The sequence below is a fragment of the Macaca fascicularis genome, chromosome 11, assembly GCF_037993035.2.
Source record: "Macaca fascicularis isolate 582-1 chromosome 11, T2T-MFA8v1.1".
Classification (NCBI taxonomy): Eukaryota; Metazoa; Chordata; class Mammalia; order Primates; family Cercopithecidae; genus Macaca; species Macaca fascicularis.
This window is the reverse complement of record NC_088385.1, coordinates 1,356,720-1,377,117: the sequence shown is the minus strand read 5'-3', so window position 1 is coordinate 1,377,117 and position 20,398 is coordinate 1,356,720. Positions and strand designations below refer to the sequence as shown.

Sequence of the window (20,398 nt, the reverse complement as noted above, 5' to 3'; positions counted from 1 at the left end):
TATGGATTTCCCTCATGAAGCCCCGTGCCCTTGGGCGTGGTGGGGACGTCAGTACACAGCTGGGGCGGAGGAGGGGTTCGGTCTCTCTGCGGTCTCTCCCCAGGCCCAGGTCTCTGGTTCCTGCCCCAGAGGAGGCTCCCTGTGAGAAAGTGGCAGAGCTATTCTCTCTAGAAAGGAAAACACTGAAAATGGCTACCAAGGTAAACTATGTAACCACCTTAACTCGAGTGAAGGAAAATGAGGTGATCCTTAAGGAAGTGAAGCAGGGCTGGGCGTGGTGGCTCAGGCCTATAATCCCAGCACTTTGGGAGGCCAAGGCAGGTGGATCACCTGAGGTCAGGACTTCGAGACCAGCCTGGCCAACATGGTGAAACCCCGACTCTACTAAAAATATAAAAATTAGCTGGGCACTCCAGCCTGGGCAACAGAGGGAGACTCTGTCTCAAAAAAAATAAAAAATAAAAAATAAATGAAAAGTGAAGCAAAGCTGGCATGGTGGCTCATGCCTATAATCCCGGCACTGTGGGAGGCCGAGGTAGACGGATTGCTTGAGCTCAGGAGTTTGAGACCAGCCTGGGCAACATGGTGAAACCCCATCTCACAAAAAATTAGCCAGGCATGGTGGCGCAGGCCTGTAGTCCCAGCTACTTGGGAGGCTGAGAAGGGAGGCCCAGTTGAGCACTCGAAAGGGAGAGGTGATAGTGAGCTGAGATCGCACCACTGTACTCCAGCCTGGGTGACAGAGAGAGACCTTGTCTCAAAAAAACAAAACAAAACAAAACCCAACCAAACAAAAGAAAGTGAAGCAAGACCTTCATACACACAACACGGTCCTACCCGGAGAAGCTGACCAGGTGGGCTCTGGGCGCCTCTCCTGTGACTTTATGTACCATCCGGTAGGCCAGTCAGAAAACATGGCAGTCCTGAGGCAGGAAAGGCACTGGAGGAGGCATGAGAAGCGGTTTTGTTTTTTTTTTTTCGGCTCTCCAGTGGTGACTTTCTGCTCTGAATCCACAGGGCAGCTGTGAGGCCATCTCAGAAGATAAAACCACTTTGCTCTCGCTTACCGGATGCCAGCACTTTAAACAAATGATTACATTTAGTCCTCCTCTCTCTGTAAGATAGGAACTATTCTGAACTTCATTTTCCTGGGATGTCAAGGTCAACGTCACACAGCTAGCAGGTGGCAGGTCAGGGAGGTGACCCCAGAGCCCGCACTCCTGACCAGGGCACAGCACTGCCTCCACGTGAGAGCTGTGTGGATGGGACAGTGCCAGAGAAACAGGCACCTGGTGTTGGATGGACTTGAGTGTCAGGGCCCTGGGGTGAGCACGGCCTCTGGAGAACAAGTGACTTCAGGCTGACCTGTGAGGGAGAGGCCCTTCCTTCGGAGGCAGGGCCCCGACCTCACTGCCCAGCAGAAGTTGCCCAGTCTCTGTGGCTGAACAAAGAAAGCTGAGATGAGGAACAGAACATCCTGGGGAGCGAGCACAGAGCACAGAAAACACGCGGATGCCAGCGGGGCTGAAGCTGGGAGTGCTCAGCCAGCCGGCCTGCTGCGTAGGAAGCCCCCGGGGGAGCTCAGGGACCTGTGAGAAGAAGCACAGCAGCCTGAGCCTTTCGTCCTCGGGAGCTTGAGAGCCGCACAGGCAGCCCCTAATGACAAGGCCAGGAAGAAAGGGGATGTGAACTGCTATGCTTTGGCCAGGACACTTGCCTCATCAGCTGTCTTGGAGACGGGTCTGGAGGCAGAAGGAATGCTTGGGCCGTGGATATGCAGGGGCAGGATTAGAAAGAAGGTTCCTCAGCACGCGGCCAAGGCTTTAGGGAGAAGCCTGGCAAGCCTCTGTGAGGGGAGGACATGCTGTGACTGCTGTGGGCTCTTCCCCCAGTGTCTTTCCTCTGTTGTCCTCTTAGCACGTCCCAGGCTTTACTACGACAACTTTGCTTAGGTTAGGGACCTAGGACAAGAATAGGGGGTGAACACAGTTTTTTTTTTGAGACGGAGTCTTGCTCTGTCGCCCAGGCTGGAGTGCAGTGGCGCGATCTCAGCTCACTGCAACCTCCGCCTCCCAGGTTCAAGCCATTCTCCTGCCTCAGCCTCCCGAGTAGCGGGGATTACAGGCACCTGCCGCCATGTCTGGCTAATTTTTGTATTTTTAGTAGAGGCGGGGTTTCACCGTGTTGGCCAGGCTGGTCTCGAACTCCTGACCTCAGGTGATCCACCTGCCTTGGCCTCCCAAAGTGCTGGGGTTACAGGCGTGAGCCACCGCGCCCGGCTGAACACGCTTTTTTAAAGAACTGGAGGCAATGTTAGCTTTGCAAGTGCCTGAGATGCCAAGCTAAGCTTTTAGGGTCTTTGGATCCTTCATTGGTTCAACTAGGGATTCTTGTCTCCAGACTTAGGTCACATAAGATGCGACTGTGTAGAAAGGTGTCTCATTTTGGATAAATCTTAAAGGCACAAGAGGGGAGAACACTAGCAGTTTCCTGACACCACTCAGAAGTCTTGCTTCTAATTTATAAGTTGATCGCTGGCCCATTTTGTAGTGAAGAATCCCTTTCCTTGGCATCGTGGCCTCTTTCCTACTTGGAGAGGGAATGGGGTGGGTTTCCTGGTGCTGCTGTATGACCTGTAGCACTGTCACTGTCACTGTCATTACCCCGGGACCGGAGCAATCCCCTTTTTCACTGTAACGAAGCTCACGCACAGGTGATTGTCTAGATTCCATCTCCAAACATTTTGTTCTGCCACCACCCAACGACCCAGTCTTATGTTCTCCCAAGACCAATCCCCTGGACCTACACACACTCCTCTCTCTCATGCAGTCTAGAATATTCGGCAGAATGTCAGAAGTCATGAGGTGTAAACCGTAGTGGGATTAGTGACTTACAGGACTTACAGGACACAGCCTGGTTACTCAGTGCAGCTTGACACAGTTTATCCCAATGGTCAGGTCATTACCGTGGCCTTTGCTTCCTTCTTTCCTCCTCCCGCCTCTGTTCCTGGAGAAGTCCAAGTCTCTGCTCCTGGAATTTTCCTGACTGCAGGACTTTGCTTCAAAATCTAGTCCAGGCAACCCTTTGAAATGGCAATGCAGTCCTGGTTTTTTATACTCAGAAATTTCCTTGAACTGGTCCTTTACCTTCCTGAGAACTTCCTTAACCCCAACAAATTCTTTTTTTTTGAGACAGAGTTTCACTCTTGTTGCCCAGGCTGGAGTGCAATGGCGTGATCTCGGCTCACCGCAACCTCCACCTCCCGGGTCCCGGTTCAAGCAGTTCTGCCTCAGCCTCGTGAGCAGCTGGGATTACAGGCGCCGCCACCACGCCCGGCTAATTTTTGTATTTTTAGTAGAGACGGGGTTTTGCCATGTTGGCCAGGCTGGTCTTGAACTCCTGACCTCGTGAGCTGCCCGCCTCGGCCTCCCAAAGTGCTGGGATTACAGGCATGAGCCACTGCGCCTGGCCCTGCTGGCAGCAAATTCGTATCAGCTTTCTCTAACCACTATACCTCTGGCCCGTTACAAGTACTCCTTTCTGTAGCCCCTCACCCCAGCTAACCCCGCTGGAATGACACTCCAACTCTCAGAGACTCTGCCTCACTTTTCCTTTCAGCCCTTTCCTCTCACATGCTTCCTACATCAATACAACCGCTCTGCCAATTGCGGGATTTCCCCTTGCTTGTCAGATGACCCGGAAAAGGGCATGTGAAGTCGTGCGAGGCACATTTCCTGTGCTTGGGAAGAATGCAGCCCACGGGATGACAGTCCCACACGTAGCCTCTAATCGCCCGTGGTACGTGCTGCAGTAGCGGAGTGAAGCAAACGCTCTGGGAGAACTGAGAAAGAGGGATAAATGTAGCCGATGGGAGCTGAGGAAGGCTTCCCAAGGCTGTGACAGTGGAGCTGGACTTTGAAGGGTAAGCAGAGTTTCTTTTTTATTTTTTTTTTTGAGATAAAGTTTCACTCTTGTTGCCCAGGCTGGAGTGCAATGGCGCGATCTTGGCTCACTGCAACCTCTGGCTCCCAGGTTCAAGCGATTCTCCTGCCTCAGCCTCCCGAGTAACTGGGACTACAGGCATGCGCCACCACACCCAGCTAATTTTGTATTTTTGGTGGAGACGGGATTTCTCTGTGTTGGTCAGGCTGGTCTCGAACTCCCGACCTCAGGTGATCCTCCTGCCTCGGCCTCCCAAAGTGCTGGGATTACAGGCATGAGCCAGAGTTTCTTAGTAGAGAAAAGAGTGAGAAGCAGATCTAGCCTTTGGAAGGGCTGTCCGTCATTTAAAAACATCCTGCTCCTCTTGGTAAATATAAGGTGTTCTCATTTAGCAGCCTGATCGCCGAGATTCAGATGGAGCTTCCTAATGCAGCCTGCATATCTCCTTCGAGAGCCACTCATTTATCGGAGCTGAAAGACGACGGCAGATTATTGTTTCAGTAATCCATAATGCAATCAGAGCGGGTCTCCCCTGCCTTACAGGTTCACACAAACTGTGCAGATTATCATTTCTATAATCCATAATGCAATCAGAGCAGGTCCTCCCCTGCCTTACAAGTTCACACAAACCGTTCTCCCGACTCCTCAGAGAGACCTGCAGGACCTCTGGCTGGCGTCAGGGACACGGGCTTGTGCGCTAAATGGAAGCAGTCAAGACCTCAAGCCTGCATCTTTTGAGCCCGGGACCACAGCCTCCGCGAGCCAGCAGTTTCCTTGTCTTTGCATAACTGCGATTTGTTTTTCATAGAGCGCTGACAACGCACACGGCCCGGCGTGTGAAGACATGGTCCTGGCCCTAGGCCTCTGGGAACCTGAGCTAGACAGACACTCAGCTCTGGGTGCAAACACAGCTCAAAAAACAGGCAAGCTGAGCCCTGAGGTGTCAGGCCTTTGTTCCCTTCTCTGGGGGAAAAATGAGCTAACTAAGTGACTTCTCTGGATAAGAGAGAAGCAGGAATCCTCTTAGAGCACAGGTACTAAAGAACATCTAGGGATGGAGGAGGAAGACGTGTTTAGAGGCAAGTAGTGAATGCAAGGGGAAGAAGACAGAGGGAGGGAGCCAGGCCCAGTAGGACTGTGAGGGAAGAGTAGTGCCATCTGCTGAGCCCCCCGTGGGCACACAGGCACACCGCCCCCCCCCCCCACCCCACCATGGGCATGAAGCTCACGCACAGCTGACCGTCTAGATTCCATCTCCAAACGTTTTGTTCTGCCACCACCCAACGACCCAGACTTACGTTCTCCCAAGACCAACCCCCTAGACCTACACACACTCCTCTCTCTCATGCAGTCTAGAATATTCAGCAGAATGCAAGACGTCATGAGGTGTAAACCACAGTGGGATTAGTAACTTCCCAATACCCGTGGACCCGAACCAAGCCCTGCTGAGCAGGTGCCTGTGGAGAAGGCTGGAAAGTCAAGGCAGCAACCATCGCTAAGGATGGTCTTTAGGAGGCAGTAGGACATCGTGTAGGACACGGGGTTTCCAGCCAGAGTAGCCAGGGCTCCTTCCCTAGGACCGTTCTTACTAGCCATGTGCTGTGGACAAGGAACTTGGCCTTTCTCCATCCCACATACCTGTGGCTTCTGGAAGGGTTTAAATGAATAGCACCTGGAAAGAAAATGCCAGCGTGGGGCCTGGCACACGGTGGAAGTACAGTCATTGCTCCTTTCAGAGAAGAAAGGCCTTTATTTACTTATTTATTTATTTATTTTTGAGACCACGTCTTGCTCTGTCTCCTAGGCTGGAGTGTAGTGGCACAATCTTGCCTCACTGCAACCTCCGCCTCCTAAGTTCAAGCAGTTCTCCTGCCTCAGCCTCCCAAGTAGCTGGGATTACAGGCACCTGCCACCACGCCCAGCTAATTTTTTGTACTTTTAGTAGAGACGGGGTTTCACCATATTGGCCAGGCTGGTCTCGAACTCCTGACCTCAGGTGATCCACCCGCCTCGGCCTACAAAAGTGCTGGGATTATAGGCATGAGCCACTGCACCCAGCCCGTTTATTCTTTAAAATGCGTGATGAGATTTAGAATTCGAGAGAAAGACCCAGAAAAAGGAGAAAAGGATACATTTTCATTTTTCTTAGGAGCCACGGATATGCTAGATTTGACATAGCTGTCACAGGGAGTTTGCTCTTTAGCATGGGGAAACTACTCCTGGTGTGTCAGAGCACCCTCAAATTGGGCCAGCCAGGGATGGCGGGGGAGGAGGAGTGAACCTGGGGGTGCTGGGTTGGGGTCCAGTTGAAACTCTGCCACTGAATTGCATGCTTTGGACATGTCACTAACCCTTTCTGGTCACACCTTGCCTGATGCCTTTTGTCCCTTTCACCCTGATTCTGTGCTTCCGTGAGGCCTGTTTAGCATCCCTTGGAAGACCCATGGATTGATTTACCAACCAGGCCTTCAGGCGATCATTCTGCCAGTCCACCTAGTTCACCTCAGGACCTTCTACGATTGCAGTGACAGAGAGGTCCTGGTGTGCCAAGGGTGTGCTGCAGACGCATGGGTCCCCTGGCTTCGGAGGATACACAGATCTTTACAAGGATCAGAAGAGACTCAGGCACTTTGGGTTACAGGTGATAGAAAGGAACCTGAAGCATCTGAGACCAGAAGAGGGAGTTTATCATAAAGTGTCAGGATCTCTCCCAAGAACCACACGGCAGGGAGATCCGGGAGGTCATCCAAGTGCCTGGGCCAGAACCTCGAGCCCCACCAACCTAGACAGTTCCTTCCCTCTGCTTCTCTAGGGCTGCCTGGCCTCTCATTTCTGCTTCTCCTGGTGCATCTTGATTCATGTACTCCGTAGGGGTTGAATAGCAACAGTGAATCTCGGTTCCAGATTAATGGAAGGGAAAATCTGATTGTCTCTGCTTGGACAGGGCTCCTGCCCCTACTCTACGCAGCCTGAGCCAGATATCCCTGGACTGGATATAATGTCACTAGGCCACCTCCTAGGTGCGTGGAATCGGGGGTATCTCGGAGAATGGGAGGTTGCGACTGACTTGACACCCCACAGAGTGTTGTGTTAGGATGCAGGTTTGACTGACACCAGACTCTAAATACTAACAGCTTAGACCAAATGGAAGTTTATCTCTCGCCTGTGTGTAATCGTCTGCGTGCAGACAGTCCAGGGATAATACAGCAGCTCCACAGTGTTTGGGACCCAGGCTCCTTCCAGCTTGTTGCTCTGCTCCTGGGATATGTACCTTTTACGCATGATTGAAGATGCTCACCACAATCTCCACATTCCAGCCTGGGAAAGAGGGAGGGAGGGGATAGAGGAGACATGTGCTTTCCGTTTAGGGGCACAATTCTTCTTGCTAAGTTCTCATTAGCCAGACCTTGGTCATACAGCCTTGCTGCAAGAGAGAGATTGGAAGTGCTGACTTTAGCTGAGTGGTCAAGCGTCCAGTCAAAAATTCTACTATCCCGCAAGATGGTCAAATAGATATTGGGGGGCAACCTCCTACAACAAGTAATAATGGCCTCGCCTCCTGGAAACTCCAAAAGTTTTTGTCTCTTCTGACTTCTAGCCTTGGGAGCAGGTTATTTATTGCCAAGAGAGAGGTATGGTGGGCATGGGAAGAATGTCTACACGGAAATGCTTCCAAAGGTGTGACCAGGAGGAGTTTAGACTAAATGATTTCTAAAATCCGTTTTTATTTTTATGCCACTTCAGGAAGGGCCTGGGAGCCGGGCGCAATGGCTCATGCCTGTAATCCCAGCACTTTGAGAGGCTGAGACAGGCAGATCACTGAGGTCAGGAGTTCGAGACCAGCCTGGCCAACATGGTGAAAGCCTGTCTCTACTAAAAATACAAAAATTAGCTGGGTGTGGTGGCGCACACTTGTAATCTGAGCTATGCAGAAGGCTGAAGCAGGAGAATCGTTTGAACCCAGGAGGCGGAGGTTGCAATGAGCTGAGATCATGACACTGCACCCCAGCCTGGGTGACAGAGCAAGACTCCTTCTCAAAAAACAAAAAAAAGAAAGAAAGGAAGACCTGGGGATGATGTGCCTCTTCCTCTATCGTAACTTAGGGCACAGAGAAGGAAGTTCTTGGGACAGATTGCAGAAGTGAATTTGGTAACACAGTTATTTAAAGAATAGATTTCCAGGCCGGGTGCAGTGGCTCACGCCCGTAATCCCAGCATTTTGGGAGGTCAAGGCAGGTGGATCACCTGAGTTCAGGAGTTTGAGACCAGCCTGGCCAACATGGTGAAACCCCGTCTCTACTAAAAAGACAAAAAATTAGCCGGGTGTGGTGGCGGGTGCCAGTAATCCCAGCTACTCGGGAGGCTGAGGCAGGAGAATCACTTGAACCCGGGGGACAGAGGTTGCAGTGAGCCGAGATTGCGCGATTGCACTCCAGCCTGGGCAACAAGAACGAAACTCCGTCTCAAAAAAAAAAAAAAAAAGAATAGAATAGATTTCCAGTGCTGTGATTGTCCTTGTCATAGCCCAGTTCTGCTAAACAAGGGTGAGTTGAAGTTGTCTCCTTCAGATTCTAGAGCCGCATATTAAGTCCCTGCCTGGTAACCCCCTCCTGTGGCTGGGCTGAACAGAGTTACTCAGAGCAGCTAACCCACTAGTGAAGCTGTGGTGGGCATCTGCTGCATGCAGGGCCCTGGGCTGGCTGCTGTGGGGACCCACGGGGGCAGCAGGCTGTGCTCGCTGACCCTCTTCCTCTCAGCCACCAGGCTGACCTCATTTTCCGTTGAGACTTCCTGTTCTCCAGTAATTGCTTGGTGGGGCAAGAGGCTTCAGTTCCAAGTCAGCAAATGGGATCTGAGTCATGATGTATATGGTAAGTGTGCCTCTGCCCTCGGTACCTTCACCAGATCAACACTGGGTGCTGGGCACTGGGGACTGGGCAGGTGAGGAGGGCTGCCAGAGGGGCTGATTCTCACTCATGCAAAAGCATTGATTCTGTGTCTGCTGGGTGTCCGGCAATGTGTGTGCATGTGCACTTGTCAGGATGTGGAAGGCAGAAGGTTGGAAACGACTCTGCAAAGTTAGAGCTCAAAATGTTCTTTGTAGCTTTTGGCCCCAGTGTTGCCAAGATGAAGTAGGCTAGTAGGACAGCTGGGAGCACAAAGAGGCCCCGACTCGGAGTCAACTTGGGATCACACTCTGGCTACAACTAAAATGTGTGACCTTCCATGGTCAAACGTTATTTCTCCCCTTCATTTTTTTTTTTTTTTTTTTTTAAGACAGAGTCTTGCCACTCTGTCGCCCAGGCTGGAGTGCAGTGGTGCCATCATGACTCACTGCAGCCTAGACTTCCTAGGCTCAAACAATCCTCCTGCCTGAGCCTCCTGAGTAGCTGGGACAATTCCCCTATTGTTGTTGTTTTCTCCTATTTTTTTTTTTTTTTTTTTGAGATAGAGTCTCACTTTGTCGCCCAGGCTGGAGTGCAGTGGCACGATCTTGGCTCACTGCAAGCTTTGCCTCCCGGATTTACGCCATTCTCCTGCCTCAGCCTCCCTGAGTAGCTGGGACTACAGGTGCCCACCACTGCGCCCGGCTAATTTTTTGTATTTTTAGTAGAGACAGGGTTTCACCGTGTTAGCCAGGATGGTCTCTATCTCCTGACCTTGTGATCCGCCCGCCTCGGCCTCCCAAAGTGCTGGGATTACAGGCGTGAGCCACCGCGCCTGGCATTTTCCTCTATTGTTTAAAAAAAAGGGATGATAATGCCTTGCTCAGCTCACAAGGATGTACAAAATGGAAAAGAGAATTGGGCCATGGGCCTTGCAGAGGCCAGCTCTGCGTTTTGCTCATCTCTGTGGCTGCTTGGGCACCCGGTGGAGCACTATGCACCTGCGGTCGTTCTTCCCTGAGCGAGTGTTGCCCAGATTGAATTGAACAATAACCCAGAAAGCACCTGGTCTGCTTTCCATGTTAGAAAACAGAGACCCAGGGAGGGACAGTGACTTGCCTAAGGTCACACAGGCTAGCCGGGAAGATTAAACCTGGACCTGATACGTACTCTGCATTCAGTCAGCATCAGTGTCCTTCTTTTCCCGGTGGCAGCATCAGGACGTAGAACCCAGATCTTTTCCTCTGACGCCTCAGCTCTTGCACCTCACCGCATTGCTGAGTTATTCATAGTTAGCTGAAGTCAGCTAGCTAGTGAGGGCGGCGATGGGATTAGCTAGCAAGAGGACTGTTGCTGACACCCTGTCCACCAAGCTGCCACCGTGCCACAGCTTGGGTACTGTAGCTAAAAGGCAGGAGCTCTGGAGCCAGATCGCCTGGGTTTCGCTCCCAGTTCTGCCATTTGCTAGTTGTGTCATCTCATGTAATGCTTCATTTATGTCTCAGTTTTCTCATCTGTAAAGTGAGGACTGCAATTGTATTTGACCTCATGAAGTCGCCGTGAGAATCAGATGAATTAAAATATGTACTTAGAAAAGTGCCAGACAGGTCGTAAGCACATTATTAAGTGTTTGCTATTATTCAAGGGGAACGTTTGGCTTTTATTGCGGTAGTGGTGGCTGCAGAGTTGACGACTGTGGTCAGCCTTCACAAGGACAGCTGTTGGATGATGGTAGAGTTTGTTGTTGCTGAATAGGATAAGATTCCTAAAGACAGTCTAAAGGACCGGGGACTCTAGCATATAAATTCTTGGAGGGCGGGTGTGCTTGGTAAAGACTCTTAAGGGTTGAGTACAGCGCCATGCAATTGGTGGACAATTGGCAAACAATGACTGCTAGCTCCTAGGGAAGATCCAGACCTTGGATACTCATCCTCCATCCATCCACAGCACACCGAGGGCCCAGAAGGGACACCCGCTCCTACAAGCACATTTCCTGTTAAGCCCCAGTTTCCATTCAAATTTGCTTGCATTGGAAAGTCAACGGAACCCCCGGCACAAAGACGGTGGCTGACTGCCCTAGGACTGGAGCCAGGAAAACTATGTGACAGGGGCTCCTGCCAAGAATGAGGATGTGATTTCCTATCTCCACCCCGCAGCAGGCCCCCAGCCTCCTCTCATCCCCATTCCCCTTCTACCCCCAGTCCTATGGGCCACAGGTTTTTGCCTGAAAAAGCAATTTGGAGCTGCTCACGCAGGATATCTCCTCCTGACCTACTTCCTGAGTGCTGGGGCAGAGTGCCTGCTCTGCTGAGAAAGGCGGCATTAGCTCAGCACTCCCCCAGCCAAGCATCATACCGGAGCTGACTGTCAATCACTCACTCACAGCCCAGTGGCCACACCTGAGAAGGGCTTTCTTAATGGCTTTCCTATGTCAACACCTGGGCTGAGTCACCCGACAGGCTCCCGGAGCAGAGCTGAACCTGTTTCTTGGGATATCGCGCTTTCTGTCTTTTCGGTTGTGTGCTTGTTTTTGTAATCTGGTGCAAAGCCACCATTTGCCATGGTCCCAGGAACTCTTTTTGAGATCGTAATTCCAAAGTATTTCTACTCCAGTCATCCTCCTCCTCGTCATCCCTTACAGAATGCCTACTACGTAGTCAAACATTTTACCTATTATCCCTAATATGCTCATTACCCAACCTTGCAGGGTGGATCTATCAGGACAGTGCGTCTCAGACTTGGATGTGCCTGTACGTCACCTGGGAATCCTGCTAAAATGCAGATGCTGGTTGAGTAGATCTGGGGGAGGCCTGAGGTTCTGCATTTCCAACAAGCACCCAGGTTTTAATACCCTGAGTAGCAACATATCAGGAGAAATTTTTTGGTTGCAAGTGACTGAAATGCAATGCGAACTCGTTAAGCAAGAAGCGGAATTTATTACAAGGGTATCTGGTGTCTCACAAAGCCAAAGGACAGGATTGCAGCTGGGCCTCAGGAAGAGTTGGGGCCAGGGATTCAAATGCCAGGAGGAGCCTCTTGGTTTCCCGACTGCTTTCTCCATGCACTCAATTCAAAGTGTCGTCCCCTCTCCCTCCCTTCCTTTGCTCCACTCTTTCTTCCTTTCCCCTCTGTTCTGCTTAGTGCCAAAGCAACTTGGCCCACAGTCCTGTGGGTTCCGTGTCTTCTTCCTTGATTTTGGGGGCGCACATCTTCCAGTGACTCCCTAAGAAAGTGAGGAAAGGAAGGAAAACTGTTGTGAACTAACTTACCTAAACCGTCTTCCCTCAGTTGCTAGTGGGTTGAGTATAGAATTGCAGCTTCTAGTGTGGCTGCTGTGACAGCCAGGGCCATTTCACTCCTCTGTCCTCTGGAGCTCATGTCTGGAAGTTGTTAGATTCTCTCTGACCTCCAGTTCCAAAAGTTGACAATGATGTGGCTTGGGGTGAGTTGTTCCTCATTCATTATACAGGAAACTTGGTGAGTCCTTTAGACCCCTAAATTGATGCTTTCTGCTCTAGAAAAAAAATCTGAATTGTTTATTTAATAATTTTATCCTTTCTCTTCTTCGTTCAACCCATCTTGAACTCTCAGTGTTAGGACATTGGATGTTCGATGTGATCCTTTAATTTTGTCTTTTGTATCTAATTTTTTATCTCTTTATCTTTTTGTTTTACTTGCTATGAGATTTTATAAACGTTTTTCTAGCTTAAGTTGAATTTTCAATTTTTATATTTTTAATTTCATATTTTTAGTTTCCGAGAGTTATTTTTTCTTTGATCTCTGAATATTCTTTTTTGAAATAGAACATTGGCTGGGCAAGGTGGCTCATGCCTGTAATCCCAGCACTTTGGGAAGCTTAGACAGGCAGATTGCTTGAGGCCAGGAGTTCTAGACAAGCCTGGGCAACGTAGCAAGCCCCCATCTCTATTAATAATTTTTAAAAATAATAAATAAACTAAAATAGGACCCAATTATTATTTCATTGATGGAATAGCTTCTCTTTTTTCTCCGGAGATATTATTATTCTCTTCCCTTTTTGCACTTTTCTTCTGCTCCCTACATTCTCTCTCTCGCTCCTCTCTTATTTCTTTATTTTGGTCTCCATCTTTCGTGTAGGCTTTCTGTGTATATTAAAGAGTGAGGCACCAAAAAGCTTACTGGAAGGGGAACTAAGTTGTGAAGGACAGAGTGCACCTTTTCATTTCACCGGTTGAATCTTTTGAGTTCTGAACCGTATTAATATAAAACCCATTCAAAAAACAAACCCAAAACCCCTCATCTTCAAGGTGATGTTAAGCTTTACGTGCCTGGGGAGGGCTCGTCCGCTGGGGAGCTTCACTGCGGAAAGGTAGAGTGGGTGTTATAGCTCCTGTGCTGAGTGGACTCCAGATGTCAGTGTTTTAATGTCGTCTCTCTAGGTTATGTCATCTTTTTCATTTTTTATTTTTGTCTTGCTCTGTCTCTCTGGCTGGAGTGCAGTGGTGCAGTCATAGCTCACTGCAGCTTTGAACTCCTGGGCTCAAGCAATCCTCCAGCCTCAGCCTCCCAAATAGCTGGGACTACAGGCACATCCACTATTCCCAGCCCCAAGGTAGTCTTTGCTGATAGTCATCGTCTGGACCTTCTGCCTGGGGATAGGTGTTGGGGGAGGGTATAAGCCCAGCTGCCAGGTTTCGGGAATGAAAGTGGGAGGACAGCTGAGTATCCCACCCAGTGTTCTGAATGCAGATTTTCAGCAGGTGCCTCGGCCCTCTCCCCATTACACACAGCTGAGCCTCTAGAGCAGACTGTCTATGGGGAAGGAGCAGTTTTCAAACTTCAGTTCTCTCAGGGACATGTACATGGTCTTGCCGTGCATGAGTAGTCCACATTTCACACGGCACGTGTCTCGCTCTGGGAGTTCAGACATCCAAACTGGCCTGTATGCTTCAGTGAGGAGAACCCACTGATCACACACCTGAGTGCTGAGGCAATGTCAGATTTCTGTGAAAATCCTAAACACATATTCTTGCTTCCTGTACTTACTGGCGCTAGTAACAGTTTGTGGACCTAAACCAGTTCCTGGACCACACTGCAAGAGCACTGCTCTGGAAAATAACAAACCTCTGGTCCCTTGCCTTGGGGAGGGTCTGTCAACAGGCTTTGAGGAGGTGGTGAAGGAATCGTGAGGGTCGAACTGCTCTGTAAATAGACTTTTCAGCCTGTCCTCCATCTCAGGTCTATACCTCGCTCCTACCTCCCTTGCACCTGTGTCTCCACCTCCAGTGCCTTCCTGGATTCCTCATATCCTGTTGGTTCCCTCCCGCAAGCATCAGGCTGTGGCTTTTTTTGCTGCTGTTGTTGTTGACACTGAGTCTTACTCTATCGCCCAGGCTGGAGTGCAATGGAGCCATCTCAGCTCACTGCAACCTCCGCCTCCCAGGTTCAAGTGATTTTTGTGCCTCAGCCTCCTGAGTAGCTGGGATTACAGGTGCCCACCACCACACCCGGCTAATTTTTGTATTTTTAGTAGAGACGGGGTTTCACCATGTTGGCCAGGCTGGTCTCAAACTCCTGACCTCAAGTGATCCACCCACCTCAGCCTCCCAAAGTGCTGGGGTTACAGGTGTGAGCCACCGCGCCCAGCCAGGCTGTGGCCTCTATTGCTCGGCCAAGACATTCATTTACTATTCCTTGTTCTACTTATTTCCTCTTCCAGTCTTTTTTGTCCTCGCAGCTTATACTTTAAAAAATCCCTTTACTATTGTTAAAATAGCAATACTTCCCAAATTGGTCCACAGATTTAACGCAGTTCCCATCAAAACCCCAGCAGACTTTGCAGAGCTGATCCTAAAACTGTACGGAATTTCAAGGAACCCAGAATGGCTCAAATGATCTTGAAAAAGAAGGCTGCGGAACTCACATTTCCCAACTGGAAAACTTACTATGAAGCTACAGTAATCAAGACAGTGTGATGCTGGTGTAAGGACAGACGTATAGATCAAATCTGTGACGATTCAGTGGGGGAAAGAAGTCTTTTTGGCCGGGCGTAGTGACTCATGCCTGGAGTCCCAGCACTTTGGGAGGCTGAGGCAGGCAGATCACCTGAGGTCAGGAGTTCAAGACCAGACTGGCCGAGATGGCAAAACCTCGTCTCTATGAAAAATACAAAAATTAGCCAGGTGTGGTGGTGCATGCCTATAGTCCCAGCTACTCAGGGGGCTGAGGCAGGAGGATTGCTTGAACCTGGGAGGCAGAGGTTGCAGTGAGCCGAGATCACACCACTACACTCCAGCCTGGGTGACAGAGTGACACTCCGTCTCAAAAAAAAAAAAAAGTCTGAAAAAAAAAAAAAAAAGAATAGTCTTTTCAACAAGTGGTGCCAGAACAACTGGATGTCCACATGGAAAAGAATAAAGTTGGACTCCTACCTCATACCATGTGCAAAAATTAATTCAAAATGGATCACAGACTTAAACGTAAAAGCTAAAATCTAAAATTCTTAGAGGAAAATATAAGTAAACCTTCATGCAGCAAAGCCTTCTTAGCTATGACACCAAAAGCACAGTAACAAAGGAAAAATAAATTGGGCTTCATGAATATTAAAAAATTTTGTGTTTCAAATGACACCATCAAGGAAGTGAAAAGAATCCAGATAATGGGAGAAATATTTACAAATCATGTATCTTATAAGGGACTTGTATACAGAATACATAAAGCACTCTTACAACTTTATAATAAAAAGACAAATAATCACATTTTAAAATGGGCAAATGAACTGAATAAACATTTTTCCAAAGAAAATACACAAATGGCCAATAAGCACATGAAAAGATGTTGAACATCATCAGCCAGCAAGAAAATATAAACTCAAAACCGCAATAAGGCCCAGTGTGGTGGCTTGTGCCTGAAATCCTAGCACTTTGGAAGGTGGAGGCAGAAGGATTACTTGAGCCCAGTTGTTCAAGACCAGCCTGGGTGACACAGTGAGATCTCATCTCTACAAAAAAATTAAAAATTAGCTGGGCGTGGTGGCATGTGCCTGTAGCTCTAACTAGTCAAGGGGTTGAGGTGGGAGGATCACTTGAGCCCAGGAGGTCCAGGCTTCAGTGAGCCATGATTGCACCACTTCACTCCAGCCTGGGCAACAGAGTGAGACCCCGTCTCAAAAAACAAAACAAAACCCACAATGAGACAGCACTTGATGCTTATTAGGAGACTGTTATTTTAAGAAACCAGATAATAACAAGTAGTGGTAAGGATGTGGAGCAACTGGAATCTCCTACGTTACTGGCTGGAATGCAAAATGATGCCGCCACTTTGGAAAACAGTCTGGCAGTTCCTCAAAAAGCCGATCGCAGAGGTGCTGTATGACCCAGCAATTAACTCCACTCCTAGGTATATCCATTCACACGACGAATGAATGTGCAGAGCAGCATTATTTATAAAAGTAAAAAAACGGAAACAACTCAGATTCCTGTAAGCAAAATGTATATCCAAGGAAATATTTATTCAGTGATAAAAAGAAACGGAGTACTGAAACATGCTACAGCATGAACTTTGAAAACATTACGCTAAATGAACATCACAAAGGACCACATAGTATGTGATCCCACTGATAGGAGCTCTCCCGAATCTATACAGACAGAAAGTAGGTTGGTGGTTGCCGAGGCGGGGGCTGGGGAGAAGGCAGGGATGGGCACTGGGTTTCTTTTGGGGATGATGAAAATGTTCTAGAATTGATTGTGATGATGCTTGCACAACTCTGTGAGTACTAAAAGCCACTGAACGGTACGGTTTAAATAGGTGAACTGTGTGGCGTGTGAATTATGGCTCAGTAAAGCTGCTCTGGTGGAGTTTCTGGTCAACCCTCCAGGTCTGACTGCAGTTCCCCAGTGTCATCACTGCTGAGTGTGGAGGCCTCCAGCGTACCGTATGCATGGGCTCCTCAATCAAAACCAGATAGGACATCGCATCTGAAGTGACACATCTGTTCTTAATTGAATGGTTATAATTAAGGGACTGCTACTGGCTTCATCTGGGGATGTCAGTACCTTACAACGGTGTTTATCAAGTCAGACAGATAAACTGGGTCAGACTCTACTCCCTTATTCCCACGGAGATAATTTTATTTCATTTATTTATTTTTTTGACACAGAATTGCACTCTATTGCTCACGCTGATCTTGGCTCACTGCAACCCTGGCGTGATCTTGGCTCCCTGCAACCTCCGCCTCCCAGGTTCAAGTGATTCTCCTGCCTCGGCCTCCCAAGTAGCTGAGATTACAGGCACCTGCCACCACACCCAGATGATTTTTTTTTTTGTATTTTTAGTAGAGATGGGGTTTCGCCATGTTGGCCAGGCTGGTCTAGAATGAACTCCTGGTCTCAAGTGATCTGCCCACCTCGGCCTCCCAAAGCGCTAGGATTATAGGCATAAGCCACTGCACCTGGCTATTTGGTTTTTTTTTTTAAGTTAATGTTTAAAAAGATATATTTTTAAATTCATGGTAAATAATACAAAAAGCACCTACTTAGTTCCATGCATTCTAAATGAGGATGCAAACCCAGTTCATGCATTTATTCAACAAATACTGAGCATTCTCAATACGCTGGCTTCTCTGCCAGATTCTGCAAATGCAGCAGAGAGCAAATCACAGGGAGGAGAGAGCTAAATAATAAGTCTTCTGGTCAAGGTGGACCTACCTTTCAAAGGACGGACAGAGATCTCCCTACCAAAGGAATTGGGAGTGTTTTAACTACTGAGAGTTCAGATAAATTTCTACATATCTCGTTTTCACCCTTTGAAACCTTAAGATTGATTTTTTAAAATTATGTAAATACTAGAACAACCCTAACAAATAGAAAAAAAGAAATTTACAACAATTCTGGGCCAGGCATGGTGGCTCATGCTTGTAATCCCAGCACTGTGGGAGGCCGAGGTGGGAGGATTGCCTGAGCTCGGGAGGTCAGCGCTGCAGTGAGCTATGATCACGCCATGCACTCCAGCCTGGGCAGCAGAGGGAGACTATCTCAAAACACACACACACACACACACACACACACACACACCCCAAAAATTTGCCACTCACCTTGCCTTCCATCTAATTTCAAACTGTTTCTCCACTCCACCCATTTTTAATTTAATTTTGTTTTATTCTTTCTTTGTTTTTTGAGATGGAGTCTCCCTCTGTTGCCCAGGCTGGAGTGCAGTGGCATGATCTCAGCTTACTACAACCTCCACCCCTCGGGTTCAAGTGATTCTCCCGCCTCAGCCTCCTGAGTAGCTGGGACTACAGGCCTGCATCACCCATGCCCGGCTAACTTTTTTTGTATTTTAGTAGAGATGGGGTTTCACCGTGTTGCCCAGGCTGGTCTCGATCTCCTGAGCTCAGGCAATCTGCCCACCTTGGCCTCCCAAAGTGCTGGGATTACAGGCCTAAGCCACTACACCTGGCCTCCACCCATTTTTGTAAAGCCTCTAGCTCCATTTCCCTCGTTATCTTGACCACCTTTTCCCCTCATAGCCTTGATCACCTTCACTGCATGTCTCCCAGAAGGACCCAGCTGCAAGGACCTCCCAAGATCGCTGAGAAATTCAGGCCTGAGGAATCGAAGCTTGGAGGTAGCCAAGACCCCCCAGTGGCTCGGGCGTTCGGAAGGAGTAAAGGAGGAAATGTGAATCTCAGTGCCAATTTGCTTCTGGGCACATTCCTCAGACTCAGAAACCAGGCAGGGGAGGGCTGAGTATCAGGACCCTGGCAGCCGGGCAGAAGGAGGTGGACTGGGCCAGAACTGCGCAAACCTTGGCATCAGAGCTATCCTGAGAGCACGGCTGCTCCTGTGCCCAGAGACGGACAATGTGAACACTGGCGCCATGGTGAGTCAGTGGGGGCATCTCGGGGAGGAATGTGGGCCCCCCTGGGCATGCTGGGGTGCAGGTCTGACCAAGCTGAGGAGGAGAGGCGGTAGGCCAAGTCAATGGTGGGGCTGGAAGGGCCCCCACACTTCCAGACTTGCTGGGACCGAGTGGTCCTGATCTCCCAGCTCTACTGAGGCAAGTCAGGGTTCAAATCCCAATGAGGCCATCAACATGCGTGGTATCCCGATAAGTCTCTTAACCTCTCTGAGTTGTTTTCTCGCCAGTAAATGGGGGGCTAATCCCCCCTTGCAGGACGTTTGCAGAGATCATGTCATGAAGTCTCACACGGCTCCGCTGCCCAATGCGTGATGGTTTGCACTGTAGCTAGGACACTCCCCTTTTCTCAGGGGCTATGACCCCCACTAAATGTCTAAGATTTAGCTTTGTTATTCTCATTTCTTATCCACTAACAAATTAACTGGAGCGGGGGGAGGAATACTTTTTTTTTTTTTTTTTTTTTTGAGATGGAGTCTCGCTCGTGTCCCCCAGGCTGGAGTGCAGTGGTGCAATCTCGGCTCACTGCAACCTCCGCCTCCCGGGTTCGAGTGATTCTCCTGCCTCAGGCCCCGCTGAGTAGCTGAGATTACAGGCGCCCGCCACCACACCTGGCTAGTTTTTTGGTATTTTTAATAGAGATGGGGTTTCACCATATTGGCCTGGAATACTTTCTAAATTTGTGCTTTATTTATTTCAGTATTTCTCTCTTTTTCGGCTGGTACAAGAAATACATCCTTGTAACAAAAATACAAGCATTGTAGGCCAGGCGTGGTGGCTCATGCCTATAATCCCAGCACTTTGGGAAGCCAAGGTGGGTGGATCACTGGAGCCCAGGAGTTGGAGACCAGCCTGGCCAACATGGTGAAACTCCGTCTTTACCAAAAATGTGAAAATTAGCCAGGTGTGGTGGTGCACACCTGTGTTCCCAGGTACTTGGGAAGCTGAGGTGGGAGGATGGCTAGAGCCCGGGAAGTTGAGGCTGCAGTGAACCGTGACTGTGCCACTGTACTGCAGCCTGGGTGACAAACAAAGACCCTGTCTCAAAAAAAAAGTTAAAACTAAAATGTTGTAGAAAATAATAATAAACAGGATTTTAAATTTTCCTTAATTCTATCGGCCAAAGATAATTGCTATTAACAGTTTGATGTCTATCAGGTGTACCTCAAATGACTCTAATTAGGTTCAGTTGACGACCGTGTTTTAAATGTCTCCCTCCCTTTCTCCTCATTTCTCACAGCCCAAGCTGAGTCATGGGTGAGCTCCTTCGAAAGTGGCCTGTGGCCAGGTCCACAGCACTCACACCTTAGACATAGCCCTGTCTGGTAAGATGGGCAAGCTCGGGCAGCCCTCTCCAGTCCTCTCTGGAATCCACTGCCAGTTTCCTCCCTCTGGGCAGAGGAAGGGCAAGGAGGAGGGTGGAGGCGGAACGGAGCTGTGGACACAGCTACCTGCTCAAAGTAGATCCGCACTTAGCCCCTGGGGAAGTGAGTGAAAACACCTGTGAAGGAGCCAAGCATGGAAACATCCTCGCACATACCAGAAACAGGGTGTTGGCAAAGTGCTGTCTGTACATATCTATACACACACACACACACACAAAGATTATACACGATGTGTGTGTGAACAGCTCTTCCCTTTCCCACCTGTTAACAAGCTCATCTCCTTAGAGGAAA

General features: G+C 49.1%; 1 protein-coding gene across 6 annotated transcripts in view; it reads left to right on the top strand.

The window, feature by feature from the left end:
- NINJ2 (ninjurin 2) overlaps nt 1-20,398 on the top strand; it is a 96,647-nt gene that overhangs the window by 43,620 nt on the left and 32,629 nt on the right. Inside the window, exons 1-2 of one of the 6 annotated variants that reach the window (XM_065523532.2) lie at nt 8,743-8,813; nt 18,334-18,686. The exons of 3 other annotated variants lie outside the window; for them this stretch is intronic. In XM_065523532.2, the coding sequence (XP_065379604.1) occupies nt 18,684-18,686 (3 nt within the window). In that variant the 5' untranslated portion in view covers nt 8,743-8,813; nt 18,334-18,683. Of the gene's footprint in view, nt 1-1,416; nt 3,923-8,742; nt 8,814-18,333; nt 18,687-20,398 lie in introns of those variants that run through there. 2 more of the 6 variants (XM_065523534.2, XM_065523530.2) reach the window with 2 other exon arrangements.